Here is a 21,050-nt window from a genome sequence, read left to right on the forward strand (position 1 = left end):
ATAAAGAGCAAAGAGCACAGACACACAGTGCAAGTTGTGAAATAGTGCTATTTTGCTGTATTTATTTTGAAAAATGCTTCATGTGAAACTATATCTGAATTAGGTTTGAACACATATTGATTACTGGTACTGTATTATAACCATAATAAGTGTTGTACGAATGGAAGCAATACAGCGAAATGATCATAATACACTACAATATGTCAGGATGCTCAGTGAGTCAGTTGAGAAACAACACAATGCTGTGTGATAAATCTTATTTATGTTTATGATATTACTTGGTGAGCATCACATTAGGACATTATATACACTCTGTGGAAACACCAACCTAGTTTTAATTTATAGAGATGATTGCAAGTCTATAGCAAAAGGCCAAACCAAACACAAGCCACAAACCCATTACCTACTAAGCAGTTCTCCCACTGCACATCATAAACTGAAACAAAATCTTCTTTTGTATTGATAATTAGGATTCATCAATGCTCCTTTATTCTACTTTCACTCCCAACTAAAATGCAACTGTCCGTCTACTTAATGCATCTCATTTTTGTTATATATGGCGGAGCAATTCACTTGTCTTTCCAGGTGGCCAACAAATAAAGTGTTGGAAGCACAAACAGCCATTTTGGGCTTCTCATCTTCCCCCTCTCTCCCTCTCTGAGTAGTTAGTGACCACATGCTAATGCACTAATTAAAATGCACCAGGTAAATAAGTGAATTAATCTCACTTATTAGAGGTTACATAACAACATGTCCGCCCACAACATGCTGAGTTATAGCACTAACCTTTCCCCAAGTTTTAAGCCTCACTCCAAGCGCATCACTAATTGCATTCTCACAGTGAAATGATTTTCTGCTCTGAAAACACCACACATGTCCCCACCCTCAGGTTTCATGGATTGAAAATCAAACAAAACCAACAAAAAAGGTGCACATTCACCGCAAGAACCAGCATGCTAAATACATACACCCACAGCAGAAAATTAAACCACGATTTACAGCAATTCCACAAGCTCAAAACAAATCAAGAGACAATATTTGCTTGCAATGGTTGGGTCACTGTTTCTTTTTCTGTCTGAGCATCCTCTCAAATCTGCTTTCTGAGGACACCATAATTACCCACAGTATTTTGTATATTTTGAAATGTTAACTGAACAGTCAGCTGGTACCATTACGTCCAGATATACTATTTCTATTTCATATCATTACTCAAAACTTTTCATTTTTTCAGCACTTAACATATTCATTTACACTCAGTATGTCCATTCTTAACAACATACTCAGACCCACTTCAGTGTATTCACCAAGCCAGATAGCTATCACTTAAATTCATTTTTGAAGTCTCCATACATTGTTAGAGTAATCATCTCTCTTCACATTTGATTATCTCATGCAAATATTTCATCTAAATCATGTTATACTAAAGATTAAACAGAAAAAGTAAAAAGCATTTTGTTAAAAAAATGCAGTAGCTGTAGCTTTAGCTGTACTTGAATGTGTTATGGTTGCAAAGGTTTAGTTGTATCCTACCGTCTCCAATTCCAAGTGTTGCTGGTGTACACAGACTTGTAAGTTTGCTTTCCCAAGGGCCTCTTATACTCAGAGGAAGACACTGAGTACCCCAGGTTTGCCTCTGTCACAGACCTCTGAGGCTGCCACTGTCTGGGCAGGGACCTGTAACCAGCATGACCAGCAGGAGGGGAGATGGCACTCTTTGTTGGTGACACAAATGATGGCAAGGGAGCTCGGCTCTGACTGCAGCTTTGGCTCTGGCTCCAAGTCTGGCTGCCTGTTTTCTGCGGTGCTTGGTAAGACACTCTGGCCTTCCACTCCGCTGGCGGCTCAGGCAGCATTTTACGCTGGGCTGCCAAGTGGATGTTTGAGGCGAGGGTTTGGTGGAGATTCTGGGAAGCAAAGGCTTCATCCACCAGGCCCAGGGGATGCCGGGAGGCAGCCTCCCAGGGTGAAGGGGGTTTGTGGCCTTTCTCCAACCAGGATGTCTGCCTTGCTGGGGGAGTTGTGGAGGCCCGAGTTGGAGGCTTGAGGGAGGAAGAAGTGGAAGCTGACTTCTGGCCTGTGGATGGCGCTCTGGCTGGTGGGGAAAGGGAGTAGCTCCTGCCAAGTGCCTGTTAAGAAAGATCCAGACATGTTTATTTTAGTAAGGGTTCATTTCTGTTTGGCTGACCTGTCCTCCAGCCAAATCAAATCAGCCTGGAAAACGATGGAAAGTATAATAGCTCTTTGTCAACACATTTCTTTTAACTGCTACAATATTCTAACAGTAAGATGGGGAAACTGCTAAATGCATAATAGGAAAATCTCCACCAGGATGCTCAGAAAGCCAAGGGTTATGTGGGGTGAACAAGCACCTCTTTGCAGCTCATTGCCTGTGACAATACATTCTGTTGGATATGGCAGACATGCAGAAAAGGCAGTGCTGCCATCATCTGGTGAAAGATATGTAATATCAGAAGATGGCAAGAGATGACAAAAATGAAGGAACAGAACAGAAGAGAGCACAGTCATAAAAAAGGAGAGATGTAGCTGAATGAGTCGAGGAGGAATAAATTCTCTGCTGACTCAGGTATCGGGTAGGCCTAAAATGCCTATGGCAGCATTATCCTGGATTAAGGCAGACACAAGAATGGATGAGTAGATTAATAGACAATCTGAGGCCATGTTTTCAGTCTACTGAAGGAGTTTGACCATGCATTTGCTGTTTATGTTTGATGTTCATTTGAGAATGGAAGGTTGAATTCAACTAGGATCTGCTCCATAAGTAGAACTTCTGTACTGCCTTGTTGTGATTAAAACATGGAGCATGTACAGTATTGTTACAAGAGGTTCGCAGATTTGCCTCAAGTACATTCATCTCACTCAAGTGTGCCGTCATACCCTCAAATACACAGACAGAGAGCCGAAAGCATTCATGTATGGTCTCTGAACCTTACGTAAACATCTTGCGTAAATGTTGTTGTCTCCATTTCATTTTTCATTTTGTCTTCAGAGTGCATTAAAAATTCACAAGATTGAGATGAACTGATAAAGCAGTGGGGGTCAAATCCCACCTAAACAACTACCCTTTCTGAAAATGCATGACACAACGTGGATATACATTTCAGTAGGGGCCAACTCACTTGAGCTCCAGAATAAACCAGTGAGGTCATCAGTATTCAATGAAATCACTGGTCTAATAATACCGTTCATACATGCATCATCAGGCAGTCATTTTGCTGGAATGTGCTTCTCAAGCATTCACCTCAATTTCTGAAAAAGTAGGTGATTCTGGTAATGAGGTGCTTCTGGCTGATCCTAACAAGGTCTTTATAAACTGTATTTGGTTTTATTGTCAAAAACTGATTCATTGTGAATCACTGCTTTTGCAAAAAAGATAGTGGGTGTAAGTGTTGGTACTTCAGTAGAAACTGAATAGTGTGTGTGATATTCAATCAATATTTTTGTCTGAGCAAATACAGAATAACTGTGTCAGTATTTATAGTACAGGTGGAAAAGTGGTGAAATTCAGCAAGATGAAATGAAAAGAGACTAGAAATAGAAGACACCCAAAAAGCATGCTCAAAGGATGAAAGAAAAGAAAGCCAAAACAAGGATAAAAGACATTTTAATGGCACTGCAGTGAATCGTACAGAAAGTGCACTATGAAGAGAAACACACAAAGGAAAAGGAAAAAGAAAAGAACACAAAGAACAAAGGCAGCCCTGTACCAAAAATATATTTGTGAACATTATTGGGCTGGTTATCCTTTCAACAATTCTTCTTTTGTATATTATTTATCAGCTATTCATATAAAACAAAAGCAGGAGAAGATGCATGGAAGAGTGAGGTTAGGAGAGGGCAATACTACACACTACATTTTTCTGTTATCAGAAAAAATACTATGGGGGACTGAGATATAGTAGCTTTCGCTTGAGGCTTAAGTTGAAATTTAAGCCTACTATCTCTGGAGCTCAGCACTCCCTCTCATGAGGCAGTTTAAATATAGTATCTAACATGATGCAACAGCTGGTAAAAAGCTTAAAATAAAACTAACCCACTTAAGAAGGTGCTACGGAGAAGACACTGGGGAAAAACACTGAAGAAAAATGTTTACTAATCAAGCATTTGAAGTTTAGCCAAGCCAGTGTTAGTTGTCACTTTTTGTAAGAAGTACTGTTATATTATCTGCGTGTTACTTGAAACTCCACAGAGTTGTTACATAATCTCTGTACTTTGTACTGACATCACTGACATTGCAAATTTAGCCTTCTGCTTGGTGTCATTACACCCTACAGCCCCCACCAGTCTCTCTCCCCACCTTATTTTTATTTTCACTTCATTTATTTATTGTATTTTTGTTGTTTATTGTTTGTTTATCAAAGAATATCAGGCACATTTAGCATTTTCTTCTTTTCAAAAATCAACTTCCTCTTGTCACTGTCTAATACTATGCACTTCTGATTCTTCTTTTCTCTTTCTTTTGTCTTTCAGTTCAGAATCATGCTCCACTACATTCTTATATTGCCACCACTTTAAATTCTTATACATAAATTACATTTATTTATACTGTATATATCCATTTATAGTAAAATATGCATATGCATTATTTTATATAAATTCTTTTGGCTCCCTTGTGTGTGTGTATACTTACATCCCGTTCTTAAACTTATATTCTGAATATGTTTTGCAGCCATTTGCATTAGCTCTCAAAACCTTCAAGCTCTGTCCTATGACAATAACAGGAGCAGGTAGAGGTGAAGATAGACATTAGAAAAGCAATTGTTTGTGCTCAAAATATTCCACTTAGCAGTGGACTGCTAAAGCACCAACCCTGTGATTCGATCCAACTCCAAGCATATCATAATTCTACCAGAATCACTCTTTATCAACTGCTGTAGGCTTCCACACCTGAGCTGAGCTCTTTTTAGCTGTAAACTTAGGCTTAGGAGCAGCTACAATGTTGCCACCTGATGCAGATTCAGGCTTTGCAGCCACAGGGAAACTAGGAGGAACAAAGCTACTTGGAGGCTGTGGCTGGTAAGGTACAGAGGGAGCTGCCAGGTAGGGAGGGCTGCTGGCTGGTTGGTAAGCAACCTGTGGTGCCTGTTGGTAGGGAGGGTTTGGAGACTGAGTAGTGTGGGGATGATAAGCAGGTGGGGCAGGTTGTTGATACTGTTGGTTATATGCTTGTTGGTATGAACCAGCAGGAGGTTGCTGATAAGTATTGGGGGGAACATAAACATTAGCTGGGGTTTGCTGGTAGTGGCTATCATGCATCACTGGTTGCATGGGCATCCCATAGGCCTGCTGGGGGTATGGAGCATTAAATGGTCCAGCAGGCTGCATGGGAGCCATTTGCTCATATCTAATTGGTTGGTTTTCAACAGGTGGGTTAGGAGGTGAAGACTCAGGCTTAGGGGCAGTCGGCTTGGGAGCTTCTTCTGCTGGGCCAAAGGTAAAGAGTGAGGAATTGAGTTGATAGGGTTGATGCTTCATCACATCTATAACATTGAGGGGTTTAGGGGCAGGTGTTTGTTTCTCTTTGCCTTTTTTCTTGGCTTTGGATGAAGGACTATTTGGGGAGGGCTGCTTTGTTGCTGCTGGGGGATAAGAAGGGGACTGAATAGGATTATATGCCCGTGGAGGTGGAGCACGTACATTGGGAGTATATTTCCACTCAGTTGGTAAGGAAGCAGCTGGCGAAGTTGACCGGCTTGCCTTGTTTGCTTGCACCGTCTCAGAGTCCACAACAAACTTCTCCATACGTGACTGCCTCTTGGCAAACATATCAGCTCCTTTCCCTTTGACAGCTGGCATTTCAAAAGATGAACCTGCAGATGATGGGTTTAAGACAGTGGCCATTGGGTTGATGGGTGATGAAGCTCTTTGACCAATGGTAAAAGAGTGAATTCGCTGTTGTGGAGGTGGTGGGGTACGGTTTTGTGGCGCATTTTGTGGTGGATGCCAAGGTTTTGGAGAAGGACGATTGCTAACTAGTGATGTGGAAACACTCATAGGTGTTTGCTGTGACTCTCTTGTCCAAGCATTCACAGGTGTCTGAGGCTGTGTCTGAGTTGGAGCCCAGGCCATATTCATTTGTGGTTGTGATGGTGTCTTTGAAGTGGATGGTTGCCAGTTTGGCTGCGTGGACTGGGGTGGAACTGCTTGAGCCCATGGTGCTTGATGTTGGGCCTGGTTTTGCTCTTGTGACCAAGAATTCATGGCATGCTGACCATGTTCTGGAGGTTGCTGGGCCCATGGTGGTTGGGACTGTGTCTGGGCAGGTACTGGTGCCCATGGATTCAAATTGGCTTGAGGCTGTGCTTGAGGTTGTTCTTGGGCTGCTTGCATCCAAGGTGGCTGAGCTTGGGCTTGAGCTTGTGATGGAGGCCATGCATTAATTGAAGGTTGCTGCTGCTGTTGAGGCTGACCTGATACCCAAGGTGGTTGAGGTTGACCTGGTGATTGGGCCTGTGGCCATGCTTGTTGTGGAGCCTGTTGCTGTGGTTGCTGAACCCATGGCGGCTGTGGCTGGGATTCCGGCCGAGTCTGTTGAACCCAGGGAGGTTGTGCTTGTGGTTTTTGTTGGGGTTGTTGCACCCATGGTGGTTGAGAGACTGTTTGTGATGGCTGTGCCCATGGAGCCTGAGCCTGGGCCTGCTCCTGCATTGGTTCTTGAGGTTGACCCCAAGTTGGCTGCATTTGCTGTGGGTGTGGCTGCTCATGAGAGTGTGTCCAGGGTGGCTGAATCTGTGGCTGAGGTTCTGGTGGCTCTAGAGGCTGGGCCCAGGATGGCTGAGCATGTGTCTCGGTTTGTGCTTGATCTTGAGGCTGACTCCAGGATGACTGAATTTGAGGGCTCCAAGTACTTGTGGGGGGTTGAGGCTGTGCTTGGGTCTGAGTAGTTTGACGTGTCACCCAAGGTGGCTGTGGTGGGGACTGACTTGGAGGTGGTTCCTGGGGTTGCACTTGAGCTGGATGCCAGGAATTGGTGGATGGCTGTTGTGATTGTGATTGCGGTGCAGCCCAGGTAGTCACAGGCACAGGAGCAGGCTCAGGCTGCAGGGTAGAATTGATATGACCATTTTCCTCGTGGGCCATCACTTGTTGAGGCTGTTGTTGAGATTCAGGCTCTGGGAGAGTCCATGTGTGCTGTTCCTCTGTGGTAGTGCTGGCAGGAGCCTCCTGGGGGGCAGGAGGGGGCGAGGGCTCAGAAGCAGGTGCAGAGGTTGGCTCTAGTTCTGGAGCAGGGGCAGTTTCTGCGGTGGGGGCTATAGCAGGTGTGGGTACACTATTTTCAGCATGTTGAGCCATGTCCTGGTTGGTCACTTCTGTCTGTGGGGACCAGGCAGGAGAGTTGGGGTTGATCACAGGCTTTGGAGCCACTGGTGGAGGAGTCTTATGTTTAACTCGTTGAGACTGGAGGAAATTACAAGCCTCAGCCCCAAGGCTAAGATAGTCTTCCTCAGGTCCTGACTCAAAACCCAACTTCTTATTACTTCTGTTGAGGAGGTCCAGTAATGCTGGGTTAGGTGATACTTTAGGTGCTTCCTTAAATGTAAACATAGGCTTGCCAGTATTTCTTCTCCTTGCATCCAACAAAAGGCCAGACCTAAATGCAGGCGTAGAAATGCGCTCATCACGAGAGGCTATCTGCTCTCCTTGTCCCACAGATTCTTGATTGGTCCCACTCATTGCGGGAGAATAAGGGGTAGTCACCATGTTTTCAACTGAGAAAGGCTTTGCAGTGCGATTGCTGAAAGAACTCTGCATTTCATTGGTTTGATGTTGAACTGTACCATTAATGTTTGTTGAATATTGCTGTATTTGCTGTTGCTCTTGATGATATTCCTGCTGCTGCTGCTGCTGCTGCTGATACATTTGCTGTTGTTGATAATGATGCTGTTCATACTGCTGTTGCTGATACTGTTGTTGGTATTGCTGCTGCTGTTGGTAGGTATGTTGTTGCTGTTCGTAGGCCTGCTGGTGCGGTTGGTAGCTCTGTTGTTGCTGTGGGTAGTTCTGTTGTTGCTGTTGGTAGCGCTGTTGTTGCTCATAGTACTGCTGTTCTTGGTATTGCTGGTACTGTTGTTGGCTTTGCTGGTGTATATTTACATCCATGTAAGCCTGGCCCTCTGTTGTGGACTGCATGTAGGAGTGCTCCATCGTCTTCTTTTCATTCTCCTGCACTCCTTCCACGGGAATCCCCTGGCTCCTAAGCTCATCATGTTCAGCAGAAATCTCATCCATCCTCTGACGCCGTTGGGCAAACATTAGGGCACCCTTGCCCTTAGTTTCAGGCAAACACTCCATTTCTGCTTGGTTGTTCAGGTTCCTTTCAATCTCTAGGAGACCTTTGTCCCAGTTGATAGTTAGTACACCTTTGCGACTATGGGCATTAGTGAGGAAATGCTTATCTATCTCAGAATCACTCGGAGCCACAAGGGTAAATTCAACAGTGTGGGTTTCTTGTTTGTCGTCTTCGTTTTCCTCGTCCTCTTCGTCGCTGTACTCTGGTTCGTCTTCCCCTGTGCCGTAGCTCACAAGTGTGTATTTCTTGGCCCTCTGCCGATGTTTCTTGAACATCAATACCCCCTTGTTGTTGGGGTTGGGCGGAGCAGCCGTGAGTAGGAGAGCAATACGTTTACATTTGGACTTGGCCTCCTTCACCTGCTTCTCGGACAGACTCTCGCTACGCCTGAGCCCTTTAAAGAGAAGGAAAAGTGGAAATTGTTTAGAAACAAGGTTCCTTGATGGGGAATCATAACAAATGCTTGATTTGGAAGGATTTCATCTAAAATTGTTGATATTAACAATTTACAGGGGGGTTAAGACCACCACAAAACATTGTTAAACATTGAATATGTTTGGAGTATGTTTCAGAAAAGAAACAGCTTGAAACTGTTTGCTTTTCTGCTTCCGTTATAACAATTTTGTTTGTAATTTTCAGATCTTTGAGCACCAAATTAAGGACAATTTCAAGGCAGCCCTTGCACACTGTATCTACATTGATCATGTATTTTGAGTTGACTAAATTAAATTATGTAAAAAAGATTAAGTTTCAAAAGTTTCATAGACCTTAAGCAAGATACACAGTAAATAACTGTAAAATTACAATATATCAACCCTCTGTTAAATTTAAATCTTAAAAATACATCCAATGTGTACAGTATAAACACAGTGTACAGTGTAAACAGACTAATTAATTATTCATTTGTATTTGTATCTTCTGTATTTGATTGGACTCAACAAACAACAAAACGATGAAGTGATTCCTCCACATGAGAAATAATACATTCCATATAATCTTAGTCCACATGTATTATATCCACATATAACTAAGTACTTTTCTTCATTTGTGATTGTATTAGTCCAAACGCCATTCATTTGAACATAAATCATCAAACCATAAAGCGGTTATAAAATTCTATGACCCATATCTAACATCCTAATTTGTTCACAGACAATGCACTACGTTAAATCAATTGTTAATCCTCCTAAAGTAGCCTGGAATAGGAACTGTGGAAGATTAGAAATCACCAGGACAAGCGTACCAGTCCTTAGCTGTAAGTTCACAATTGTCCACTTAAAACCTTCTATTCTTATTAAATCTATCCCATTTGTTGATACTTAGACCAATTCGATAATAGATATCATGCAACAAGCACTCTCTCAAACCATCCAGAAATACAACACCGTAATAAAATAACAAGTAGCCTTACTCTTTTATATTCCTGCAAGACTAACCTGAAGGTGGAGGAGGCAGCGGGAGTGAGCAACAGACTCACTTTTTTAGCTCAGTTAAAGCACTCAGTTTGAAAGGATCAGGTAACGGGCTAGGGGAGCACATGCTGGTGTCTGTCAAAGGGCCACTTCTGCAGGCATCATCAGCGTGCTGGTGTTATATTTATGTCTTCTACAGAGCTCAGAGGAATGCCTCAGTATCCATATTCATCATCAAGCCTCTTTAAATGGATAGTTTAGGATGTTTTATAAAGTGTAGCATCTTCTCACATATGATCAATTCTACATCCTCTAATTGCTTTTCTTTTTGATTCTTTATATCTAACTTTTGAATACTGTCACTGTCCTATCTTCACTCTCTCCCCCTACTACCACTTTGGTTCTGTTGTAATTCGGGTTAGACCCGGATGTATCTGCTTCCATTCAGAGGAATGAGCACCCTCCTCCAACTGCAGTGAGAGAGACATCCTATTTTGAGAAGTACACACACTGGACCTCCAGGACTTGGAATGCACACATGTTGTTGACAAATGCAATGTAGTGACCTATTAGCTTGCAGATTCTCCCTTAAATAATAGATCCTTATTACCCACACACATAAATGCACAGAGAAAAAGAAGGCTAAAAATAATGGTGGAAATGGTCCATAGATACTTACTGGCGTGCTTTGCCCGATGCTTGTTAGGTTTGTCTTGATCCCCCTCTGAGTCAGACTCCTGATCTTCTGCTGGTGTCGCCTCTTCTGAGGGAATTCCAAATGAGACAGTATAAGACCTAGGAACTCCCTCACAGTGCCCTCCTCCTTCTTCTCCTTCACTTTGGGATCCAACACTTCCACTGACCCTGGGGCCACCCACACTCAGGATGCCCCTCCCTGCTTCTGATGCTGATGGCTGCTGCAAGATGACCTCCACCTGCCCCAGCACTGAAGGAGAGCTGAGAACCACTCCATGCTGGCTGAGCGGCTCTCTGACAGAGCATGGTACACAGTGTGATATGGTGGTGGTATGGACAGTCTCAACAGCCTCTCTGTTTGAGAGTTCCCCCTCAATCCCATGAGCACTCCCAAGAGAGGTGCAGCCCACATCATCCAATGTTTGCTCAGACAGGGACACCTGGAGCTCAACCATGTCCCCAGGGGGGAAGCACCGCCGTACTACTTTTTCCTTAAAAACAGGCTCCGGGCTTTCCTGAACAGCGGATGAGGGAGCATGTAGCTGGGTGTAAAGCAGTTGGGGTCTCTTGGAAAATTGTGTGTCACTGTCCAACTCTGCATGGTAGGCCTCATCCTGGGACTCAGATATGTAGAGCTCCCTAGGGCTTCGGGACCTGTGCTTTGGGGAGAAGATGTGGAGGGTGGTGCTCTCTAAAGCATCACCAGAGTTGTCCCTCTCACCACAGTATGCCTCTTCTGATTCGTAGTCTTTAGGGGGATTGGAGCAGTGTCTAATCAGAGAACAGGGGGAGAACAGCAATGAGTGATTCTTACTTCAATAGCTAATATTGATCATTAAAAGTAATAATATCCTAATACTGGTGAAATTGTTTGGACAAAAAAAAAAATCTGATTTTATATAAATAAAAACTTCTTTTTCTATTTTCCCTTCTGGTGATGTGCACACAAATCTCAGTTTGATCATTACATTATCAACACAATTTAAATAAGCAATACATCATAACTGAGGATTTGAGCCGCTGGGATGTTTAGAAAATAAAGTCTGTCCTCCACTGCTAAAGTTGTCAATGCAATAACTTAGATGAATCATCAAGCAGCAAGTTAAATGAAAGGGTCAGGTCTCTGAAGTGGAAAGTAATCAAATTTCAACATCGCTCTACCTAATTTCTACCTTCAAGGTCAGGGAAGAATAGCATGAATGCCAGAATGTCATTATCTGTGACTGCTATGATTGAATTTAAGTCAATTATAGTAAATCTCAGTGACTAATCCTTTTGTCCAACTTGTGAACACATCATAATACATTTTGACAGCTACAAGTTGAGGTCAACTGCTCTCCGTGTCGGAGGAGACAGGACCCATGCCGTCATAGAAACAATTTTAATACAAATCCTGTACTGTGCTGTTAAGCATGGAAAAGCTGCAAAGAATACTACTTTAAAAAAGAAAACAGCTAGATTTAAGAGCTAGGTTCCACTTTAATGTTTCTTCTCAACAATTGTATATCTCTCTGCAGCCAAAATGTGGGCACATTAAGGCACGTGTAACAATATGTGAGGACATGTCACCCTGAGAAACACACTGGCAGTGCCCACTGAGTGATGGCTGAGCAGCTGCATGTCAATCAGACACACAAATCTGTAACACTTTGACCATGCCAGGTGGAAGGTCAGCATGGCCGACACACATTAAGTTGCCAATACACACAGACGTGTATATACACATATATGTCTGTGGTTCACTGAACCATGCAAAAGGGTGCAGGTCATAAAACATGCTATCTATATGCTAATACAGTCAGGCAACAATGATTTTGCATTGATGTTCTGAACACCAAAGATTAATTGCATGGCTCAGTTGTCATGATACATATATATTGTAGTGGTACCGATTGCACAGGCATTTTCCACTTGTGTTGTGTTTTCAGAAATTCATAGATTTTCTTTGGATCCCACTTTGCTCCTGTAAATTTAATGGGTAGTGTGTGGCTCTACCTTTTGAGAAGCAGCTGCAGGCAGTCGATCGATGTGTCGATGCGGGCATAGGCTCGTAAAAGGGTGAGATCAGCACATGGTTCTCCGTTGAGTGACACCACCTCATCACCCTCCTGCACTCCGGCCAGGAAGGCACGGCCACCTTCTTCTACCTGTGGATGACAGCAGCATAGTCGAGGACAGAAAACTACTGAAAAAAAACATGTCACATACTGGCTCGGTGTTTATTATCACCATTCTTCAACAGCATCAGAGGAAAAGCATCAGTTAATAGTATCGACAGCAGTTAGTCACCCCAAATGCAAATGTGCTCCCCAAGATAAAGATGTTCAACAGTTGCACAGTGTGAGAATTGCAATCTAACCTTTACATATAGCCCAGCTATGCGTGCTGCTATTTAGAGAAAGTCAAAATAAATCTTTAAAATGTTGTCAGTTTGTATCAAGGTCATAATACAAACCCAGGTCAGCAACACACATTTATTTTGGTCTGGGAAAGCAGGAGGACAATCGCATTTTGGCAGCATTTTCGGATTATACAAAGGAGTAATGATGCATTATGCATTCTCATGCAAACAAAATGAGAAAACATAAATAGTGGTTTATGTTTAGCACTAAGCTCAGTGCAATGTTGAAAGATAAAACAAGGCCTCCTGAGAATGCTTAATGGGCAACATGTGATGCCAGACATGCAGGATAATGTGTGTAGAGGCCAGTAATTCCCTGTGACGGCCTACGTGAAGTACATCCTGAGCGAATCATATGAAAATATGTTTTTAGTCTGGATCATTATTTTAGAGATATTAACTCTAAAATATGAAAACATAGGAGATGAGGTTGTGGCATTTTATCCGTATTAATTAATTAATTAATTCAAAACATTTGGAAATTAACTCTAGAAACATACAATCAACAAGTCACTATCGAGTCAATCAACAATTTGCACAATTCACACTCCAATGTACAATTAGTGTCACTGACAGGGAGGACAAAGGCTAGATGTACAATCATAAAAGTTGCAATTCTACCTTGTATTTTAACCATGCAGCTGCATAGCCTAGCTGTTGGCCAGCTCTGTTCAGATCCATTTAAAGGGCATCTTTTTACATAGTTACACTAATGACTGATGGTTTTGTTCTCTTGTAATTGGTTCCTGAGGCCTATAAAATGGTTCATTAATAAGAGGATTTAATAAGGAGAAATACCCCATAAATTTTGCACAAAAGGCCACTTATACTGGCAAGGGGATACATTATTTCAGCTCCATGCAATTAAAGGATATGCTCTCAGGAAATATGTCAAGATATTTTGCAAATACTACAAATAGCTTTAGGTAGGTTTGGAACGTCCGCACTGCTTTGCTGATGTCTTGAGATTGGTTGTCACTTCAAAATGTACAAATACTAGTGGATGTTTTAACATGTGCTCCATGACATCTCAAATTTAATTCTTGTTTCATATAATTCCTCTCTCTCTCTGCCTCATGTTTCTTGTCTGTCAACAGTCAAATAAAGACAAAATGCCATAAAAATGATATTCCACTCAATTCATTCACCATAATGAAGTCATGTATCTTAATCTAGCTCCTCTTTAATTCACCTAAAGGATTAATTTGCACATTTACTCAGTAATGTTTACGATACATCAGATTCAATAGGGGTTAACCTTTGATGACAATGAACGGAGTAAATGACCGTGCTGTTCTGCCATCGATCATGCTAATGTCGCCATGCTACTGTGGCAGCTCTCTCTGCAAGATGAACCACACCATCACAAAACCAGAACTGTCTCCCTGGTGTCTTATATTAAAGTTACCCAGAAGGACCTCCTGGCAAGAAGCAGCTACATAAATTGTGGAACAGCTCACAGCTCAGGCAATTTAAAACTATAAAAAAAACATGGTTATCCACCTCACTATTTCCTAAGAAGAAAGTGTAAGTGATATCTTTGTCCTATACTAGTTTACTGACGTAAATTGTAAAGCTATGTTTTTAAGATTACAAACCGAATTGTAAGTGAGCCAACCTAGTTTTGCTGTGTTAAAATCAGGATAAATAATGCTAAAATTTTACAACAAAATGTAGACTTTATTATAAATATGCTTTACCATACTGATTGCTGTCCAGAGGCCACCTACAGGAACATGGATCCAGCCGTAAAAACATGCAGTAAGACAACTTTGTCACTAGATGGCAATGTACACCAACACACACACACACACACACACACACACACACACACACACATACACACACTCTGCAGTTTCTGTCCAAAATTATAAAATGATCGTGTGAATGTATTCCAATTGAAGAGCATGGATTCAGAAATGTACTTTTGTTTCATCAATTGCAACAACAACACCTGTTTGGATTCAACACAAATCCTAAGTCTAACAAAAAGCCAGAGTCAACCATAAGCAACAACCAGGGCAATAAAATGAGGCTATATATACAAAAGTATTTTATGAGTTAGTTTATAGAGCTGGTAAGTTTCAGGTGAAACCCCATCTGACTCCATCCCTGAGTTTTTAAGAGTTAACTGTGCACTAACAGGCCCTATAAGGCAGCCCGTGAGCCTGACTATTGAGACTTACACCTCACTACAGGGATGACGGTTGGTCTGGAACGACACAGCAACCACTCATGCTCCAAAAAAGGAGGGGAAACATTTGTCGTCTTCTCTCCTCGCAACACAAATACACAAAGAGTCATGCAAGTTCAAAAGAGGCGAATACCACCTCGTATCTCAATCTTGTTGGTCATAAAGTGCTTGTAAAGAGAGACTCGGTTCGCAGCAATTGGGCTGGAAAGAGTAACAAATAAATGCTACTGTAGGTGTCAGACGAGAGAGAGCATAAACAGTGTTGGACAGTTTTTTCAAATAAAGTACTTTCTAAAAATACCATTGCCCTGACCATTAGAATTTACATCATGTGGGGCCACAATTATACAGCATTATATGGATGTGGTATCCTGGGTTGCCTATTTTCAAATTATCTATTTAATAGGTTTTAAACACAATGGAAAATCACAGGAAATACAGGACTGCATAATGTGTCCGCGTAGCTCCTGGCGGTTCCTGTCCTTCACAGCTTTAAGCAATTATGTTTTTACAATATTTTCCAGCTGCTTTACAGGTAGCACTCACACCATGTGGGGACGATAGTTTCATTTAATGTCTTCATTCACTCATCTATTCTATTTTTGTCTTAGAACAGAATATTTTCCAATGGAGGGCCAGAAATTAAACTTATTGAAAACATATTGCATTCAATTTAACTGAACTGTATTGTAGTTGAGTGTTTGAGTGTTGAATGTTATTCAAGGGCTCCAGTTCCCTTTAGCTTTGCAAATGTTTCTTAAATTTGGTTTTCTAAGAGATTTATTTTGGACAGCAGCCGACACGGACGATATGTTGATAGTACTGATAATATGAGTTATTTTGATAAGATGTGACTGACAGCATAGATGTTTACTTTGACAAACCTAACAGAAGAAATAAACTACATGCGAGCACAGTTGTGCTTATGTTGCTGTCCAAAGAAAACCATACATCTCCAAGTTTAGAAATGTTGAATTTTTAAGATAAATTCAAGTATAAAAAGTTCCTATAAAAGTTTGCGAAATGTTCTTAACTTCTAAAGCTAAATAAACTGTTTAAAACTCACTGGGTTAGCTGAAAAATGTTATTGTCACAAAGCTCATCTAGACTTATCTCATGAAAAGCTGCCATTTGGGGACATGTGGTTTCCACAGAACAGTGATCTAGTTCTATACATCATATAACTAAGGGATCAGTGACAATGCTATACATATACAGTATATATAGTCATCACAATGTCACTCTAACAATCACCTGTGCCTTCAGGTGAGAGGGAGAAACATGACTCGTACTTGTTAAAAAGATGATATGCCTCACTGCTTTAAACGCTGATTTTGACAAATATGAAAACATTATTACAACACTATTACTGGAAATGGCTCCTTTTTTCATAATCATAATGCTCAAAGAGCATTCACAGCCAGGAACACTGCAACTCACTACTATATCATCAGAACATAAACCTGTTGGAGCATTGACATAAATTTGTTGAGATGATGTGAAATGTAAAAGAGGAAAAACGGGCACAGTCATCATCTGAGATCACTGCTCCCTCCTGGGACCAGGATGTAGTTGTTTTGCTGAAAAACACAAATGCCAAAACTCCAGTCATGGAAGGGACTGTGGAGCGCTTTGTTTACTCCAGGAAAATGGCGCTGAATGAATGAGGCAATGGCATTTTCCTGATTGCTTGGCAGCTTAATAAGGTTCCTATGGTGCACTATTAGGGCTGAAACATCGGCAACAAGAGCCCTCTTTGCTCTGTAAGGGGCGAGATAAATCAGGCAAAGAGGACTTCCAATTCCAGCTATGAATACTACTTAATCAAATTTAGATATCATTTGGATTAGTTCATTTCAGCTGTAATGAATTTAAATGTGCAGACTCCAGTTAGTTTCTAAAGTTAAAGACTTGCATTGAGATTATATTTGTTTTGCCATTCAGTGCTCCATAACTGATCTGATGCATGTTGACACTCCACATACCAAAATGACATACCTTAGTGATTAGGGAGGCCAACGTGTCTGCTGCTCAGGTTGGGATGATTTCAGCAATTTCTATTTCTGTGTATCTGTTTAGTATTAATACAAATTACATCACAAAGGCTTCTTACTAAGATGTCCAAAAAGTTTATAAACATTGCTGCCAGAGATCAGATGTAAATTGTTCCATGTTTTCCTGAAGTTGTGTTGGTGTATTTGTGGGTCAGGACTTGCAAAATGTTGTATTGTGCAGTTTCTGTAGCTTTAAAAATAAAGTGACCTCATCAACTTTGTACTCAGGCCATGACTCCAACTAAGAAGAAAAATACAGCTTCCCTTATATGGAAAGAACCTTTTAAGAGTGGATACCCCATGCCCTTCCACTGTACTGCCTGTCAGTGCACTGAACAATCACTTTCTCTCAAGAAACAAAACAGTGTTCACTATATTCAACAAAAGCTTTTAAGAGAAAAACACATTTTATCAGACACAGGAGAACCTCTAGCTTTAGAGCGTTTGTCATGATCTTGGTATGTTTGCTTTTTCAACTTTTAACTAACAGACGCTGCTCTCTGTCCTTCCCACAAGAAGAGTTTGGAGGTATGTTTAGTGTTATGCCTTCCAGATGAGGTGGACTAAAACCCCCAGATGTCCTAGACTGAGGCATATGCATCATATGTCGCTACTTCACTTTAATAGGCAAACACTTAAATCCAGTGTATTCACAAGACTCTTATGTAATGCATGAGAGAACTTTTGATCCTAGAACACCCTAAACACAACAGTTATGTCTAAAATTAGACAGTAAAGTTTTAAGAGGCAATTAAAGCTTAAACAGTCATTGAAGAAGACAGGATTCTCCCATGTGGGGTAAAGGACACGGGACTTTTACAGTTGTTTTGCTTACTGAGCCTCACTGATGCTGCTTCTTTTTGGCAAGGCATTTTGTAAGGGTTATGCTGACTCCTGTTAACATTTTTTTCCATACAGTGTACATGGCTTCATGGGGTATTTGCTTGGATGAAAACAGGCTTGTTAGGTTGTCGCATATCTAATGGAATTAGTTTATGGAAAATATTTAATTGGATCTTGAAGTTGCCTGTAGCCAACATGTGTGATTTTATCTTTATGTCTTTTTGTTATTATATTGTAAAATAAGTTATTGAAACAGCTTTAACAGAGACCTATGTTATTTTTCATTTTTATGTTGTGCTTTTATTCTGATATAATCCACTCACTAAATGCCAGAACTCAATGATAAATGATTTCTTTCTGTCTGGACGTTTATGAGACTCGTTGAGGTGGCTCCACTGATATGTAGCCACTTACTTTAATCTAAAGACACTTTCGTGCTGAGAAGTGTGGAAATAATATATACACTTATACAAAAATCACAATTAAAGTCACAAATAAACTTCAGAATTGCAGTTTCAAATGTTTGAAACAGGTGAAGCATCTGTCATTAAAATGGACTATTGATGCTTTCAGAGTGCTTTCTTCTACAGGAGCTTTGATGTCGCAGGAATGCCGCTTAACACAAACATTTACATCTTCACTATGTGGAGGACAAGTTGATGAGGGATCTGTGCAGCTTAAGTACTTGTGAACGTGCATTACTATACCATATATAGAGTCTCAACTGCCCTTCAAAATAAAGGAACTTGGCTTTACCTTTCTCAATGCACATACACATCACTGCAAAACATCTTGAAACTCTGGTTCTGCCTTTTAAAAATGATTGTGAACCAAACAAGACTAATCTTATGAAAACCTGAATTAAAACTTTAAAATCTGAGCATAACAAAAAATAGTTGTTTGGAGCTTTGCACAAATGCTCATTCACTGTAATCGTAGATTATTAAAGTGCCATAGCGTGGGCAATACTGGAAACATTATGGACAGTATATATGTAAACTGTAATACTACTGTTAGCCAGAGGATGTCAAAAGGACTTGCCAGATCTGGTCATGATGTATGATAATGTTATCACAGCCAACTAAAAATATACTATTGTATACTATAAAAGCAGCCTTATTGCTATTACAAGTGACACAGTTATAAATTACAATGACACATTATTGCATGTGTTATGACAACATGGTCAGAAGCATTAAGAGTTAACATGAAAAATTATGTGTAAAAAAATAGAGACTAATACTATGATGAATATCAACAATGTACACTCCATGTTCCTCTTATATGATGTGTGTAAATGCATCATAACATGAATTGCTTCATCACCAGAGGGCAGATGAAATCCTCTGCTGTTACCTATAAGTTTTATTACCACACTATCAGGTTAAACAAATGCCATGTAGCTGAAGTGTATATAACAGAACCTAAATTTGCCTAACCTCGCTCCTGTAACCGCCTGCATTTTCTCTGAGGTGACATCTGGTCACATCTTACTTTTAGCTGAACCCCCGAGACATGTTATATTTGTTTGCATCGCTTTTCCTACATGACACACATACCTTTCACTCTTCAGGCTGGTTACTCGTCTGAAGAACGCTTTGCTTTCTTGCTATAATCTTTGTGAGTGATAACAGATCACACTGCCCTGGGCTTCACACTCTCTCTTGGCCTTGACCATATAAGGGTCCCGAGGAATCTCGCACCAAAACACAGCCAACGCGCACAAAAATGCAGTGACACACACACTGCTGCGGATACATTTTCTCCCACCGGGAGCTGTTCAACTTTCAGTGAATTACTTAACAAAATTATGTCAAAACTAATATGACTCTTGTAATCCAAACTAGTGAAATCATCATGTCGCCAATCACCATCTATATCTATCTATATCTAACTAGGCCTATAACATGAGTAAAACTTTCAATAGAGGATCATCTTTGCAGGGAGAGCCCAAGATTCCCAGGTGATTCAACAACAACAAAAAACAACAACTTGCTATATACAATTTGAACACATAATAGTGAGATAAATAGACGGATAGACAGAAAGATAGATACCTGGGAAATTATGAAAGGTTTGTAAGTGTCCCCCTCTCCTTCTCTCAGGGTGAATCCCCAGGGTGCACCCCCACGCAGCGTCACGCAGATGTAATCCCCGGTGCCCATGCTGCGCACCGCTCCTCAGCCAAACCTCCGCAGCGAGATCATCGAGCTGACAGCCAGACCGGCAGCACTTTACCAAAAACCACCTCCACCGCACCGCTGTATAATCCCCATCATCTGAGCGCTCCCTGGGTCCTGCCCGCTTCAGAAACGTCATAGCGCAAAGGCCCGCCCGCAGACGTTACACGCAACTGGTGGCTTGTCCTGAGGAGCGTTTGGACTTGGAGGCTGCGCTCCGCCAAATCCCCCCGAGGTATAGCATCCTAATAAACTTGGCCACTAAAAGCCACAAAAGCCGAGATAAATACTACAAATGACAAAAATAGTAGCTTATCACAAATCATGAGTTACCCAGTCTAACTAAAGACTTCCTCAGCAACATGAAAATACTACTGTGTAAAAGGATAATAACCAACTAATAACCAAGCAATCGACTCTTGCGTCGCGGCTGCAAGATTCCCTCTGCATCCCATAGAGAACTTTGTTGCTGGTAACCTACACTGGGAAGATCAATGCAACCTGATGTCCCAGCTCAGTTTTACATGGCGGATGCCATGCGCCTTTGCAGCTGATCTGACTGACTTGCCCTTCTTTGTGACCTCATCAGATTATTTTTTTCATAACATTGACAGAAACACCTCTGTCAGTCTTTCTTTTCCACTGCCGAAGCATTCTGTGAAATTATTTAGATAGTCTCCTCTTAGTTGTACTTGAGAATGAATGGGTGAATACTGAAATAATCATATGGCTCCTATGTTGTCCCTGTTTGGTAGAAGGGTTAGGGTTAGGGTTGGTGGTGTTACATTTCTCCCCATGTTGCAACTTTACTGGTCTCCCCTATCATAAACATGTTCAAATCAAACAAACATTGATGAGTACGTTTTTATGGAATATATCCCTATTTACATCATATACATTATATTAGATCGATACCTTCAACTATAAATGACCTAATCAATGCCTTTAAGGTACTCTGTCAT

At 41.2% G+C, this 21,050-nt stretch overlaps 1 protein-coding gene across 2 annotated transcripts; it reads right to left on the reverse strand.

The window, feature by feature from the left end:
* Positions 1-28: 28 nt before the first annotated feature.
* Positions 29-20,194, reverse strand: synpo2a (synaptopodin 2a). 2 transcript variants are annotated; one of them, XM_071477608.1, is made up of 5 exons: positions 19,966-20,194; positions 12,412-12,563; positions 10,400-11,187; positions 5,656-8,702; positions 29-2,126 (listed from the first exon to the last, which is right to left on the reverse strand). In XM_071477608.1, the coding sequence occupies exons 1-5, from the start codon at positions 20,071-20,073 to the stop codon at positions 1,527-1,529; spliced, it is 4,695 nt and encodes a 1,564-aa protein (XP_071333709.1). In that variant the 5' UTR covers positions 20,074-20,194; the 3' UTR covers positions 29-1,526. The 2 variants fall into 2 exon arrangements, with proteins under 2 accessions (XP_071333709.1, XP_071333708.1); XM_071477607.1 differs by lacking the exon at positions 29-2,126 and having other exon boundaries at positions 3,606-8,702; positions 19,966-20,189.
* Between the last annotated feature and the right edge of the window lie 856 nt (positions 20,195-21,050).

This window comes from Trachinotus anak, unplaced genomic scaffold (assembly GCF_046630095.1).
Source record: "Trachinotus anak isolate AG129_WGS33_773 ecotype Australia unplaced genomic scaffold, CSIRO_AGI_Tana_v1 ptg000005l, whole genome shotgun sequence".
In the NCBI taxonomy this organism is placed as follows: Eukaryota; Metazoa; Chordata; class Actinopteri; order Carangiformes; family Carangidae; genus Trachinotus; species Trachinotus anak.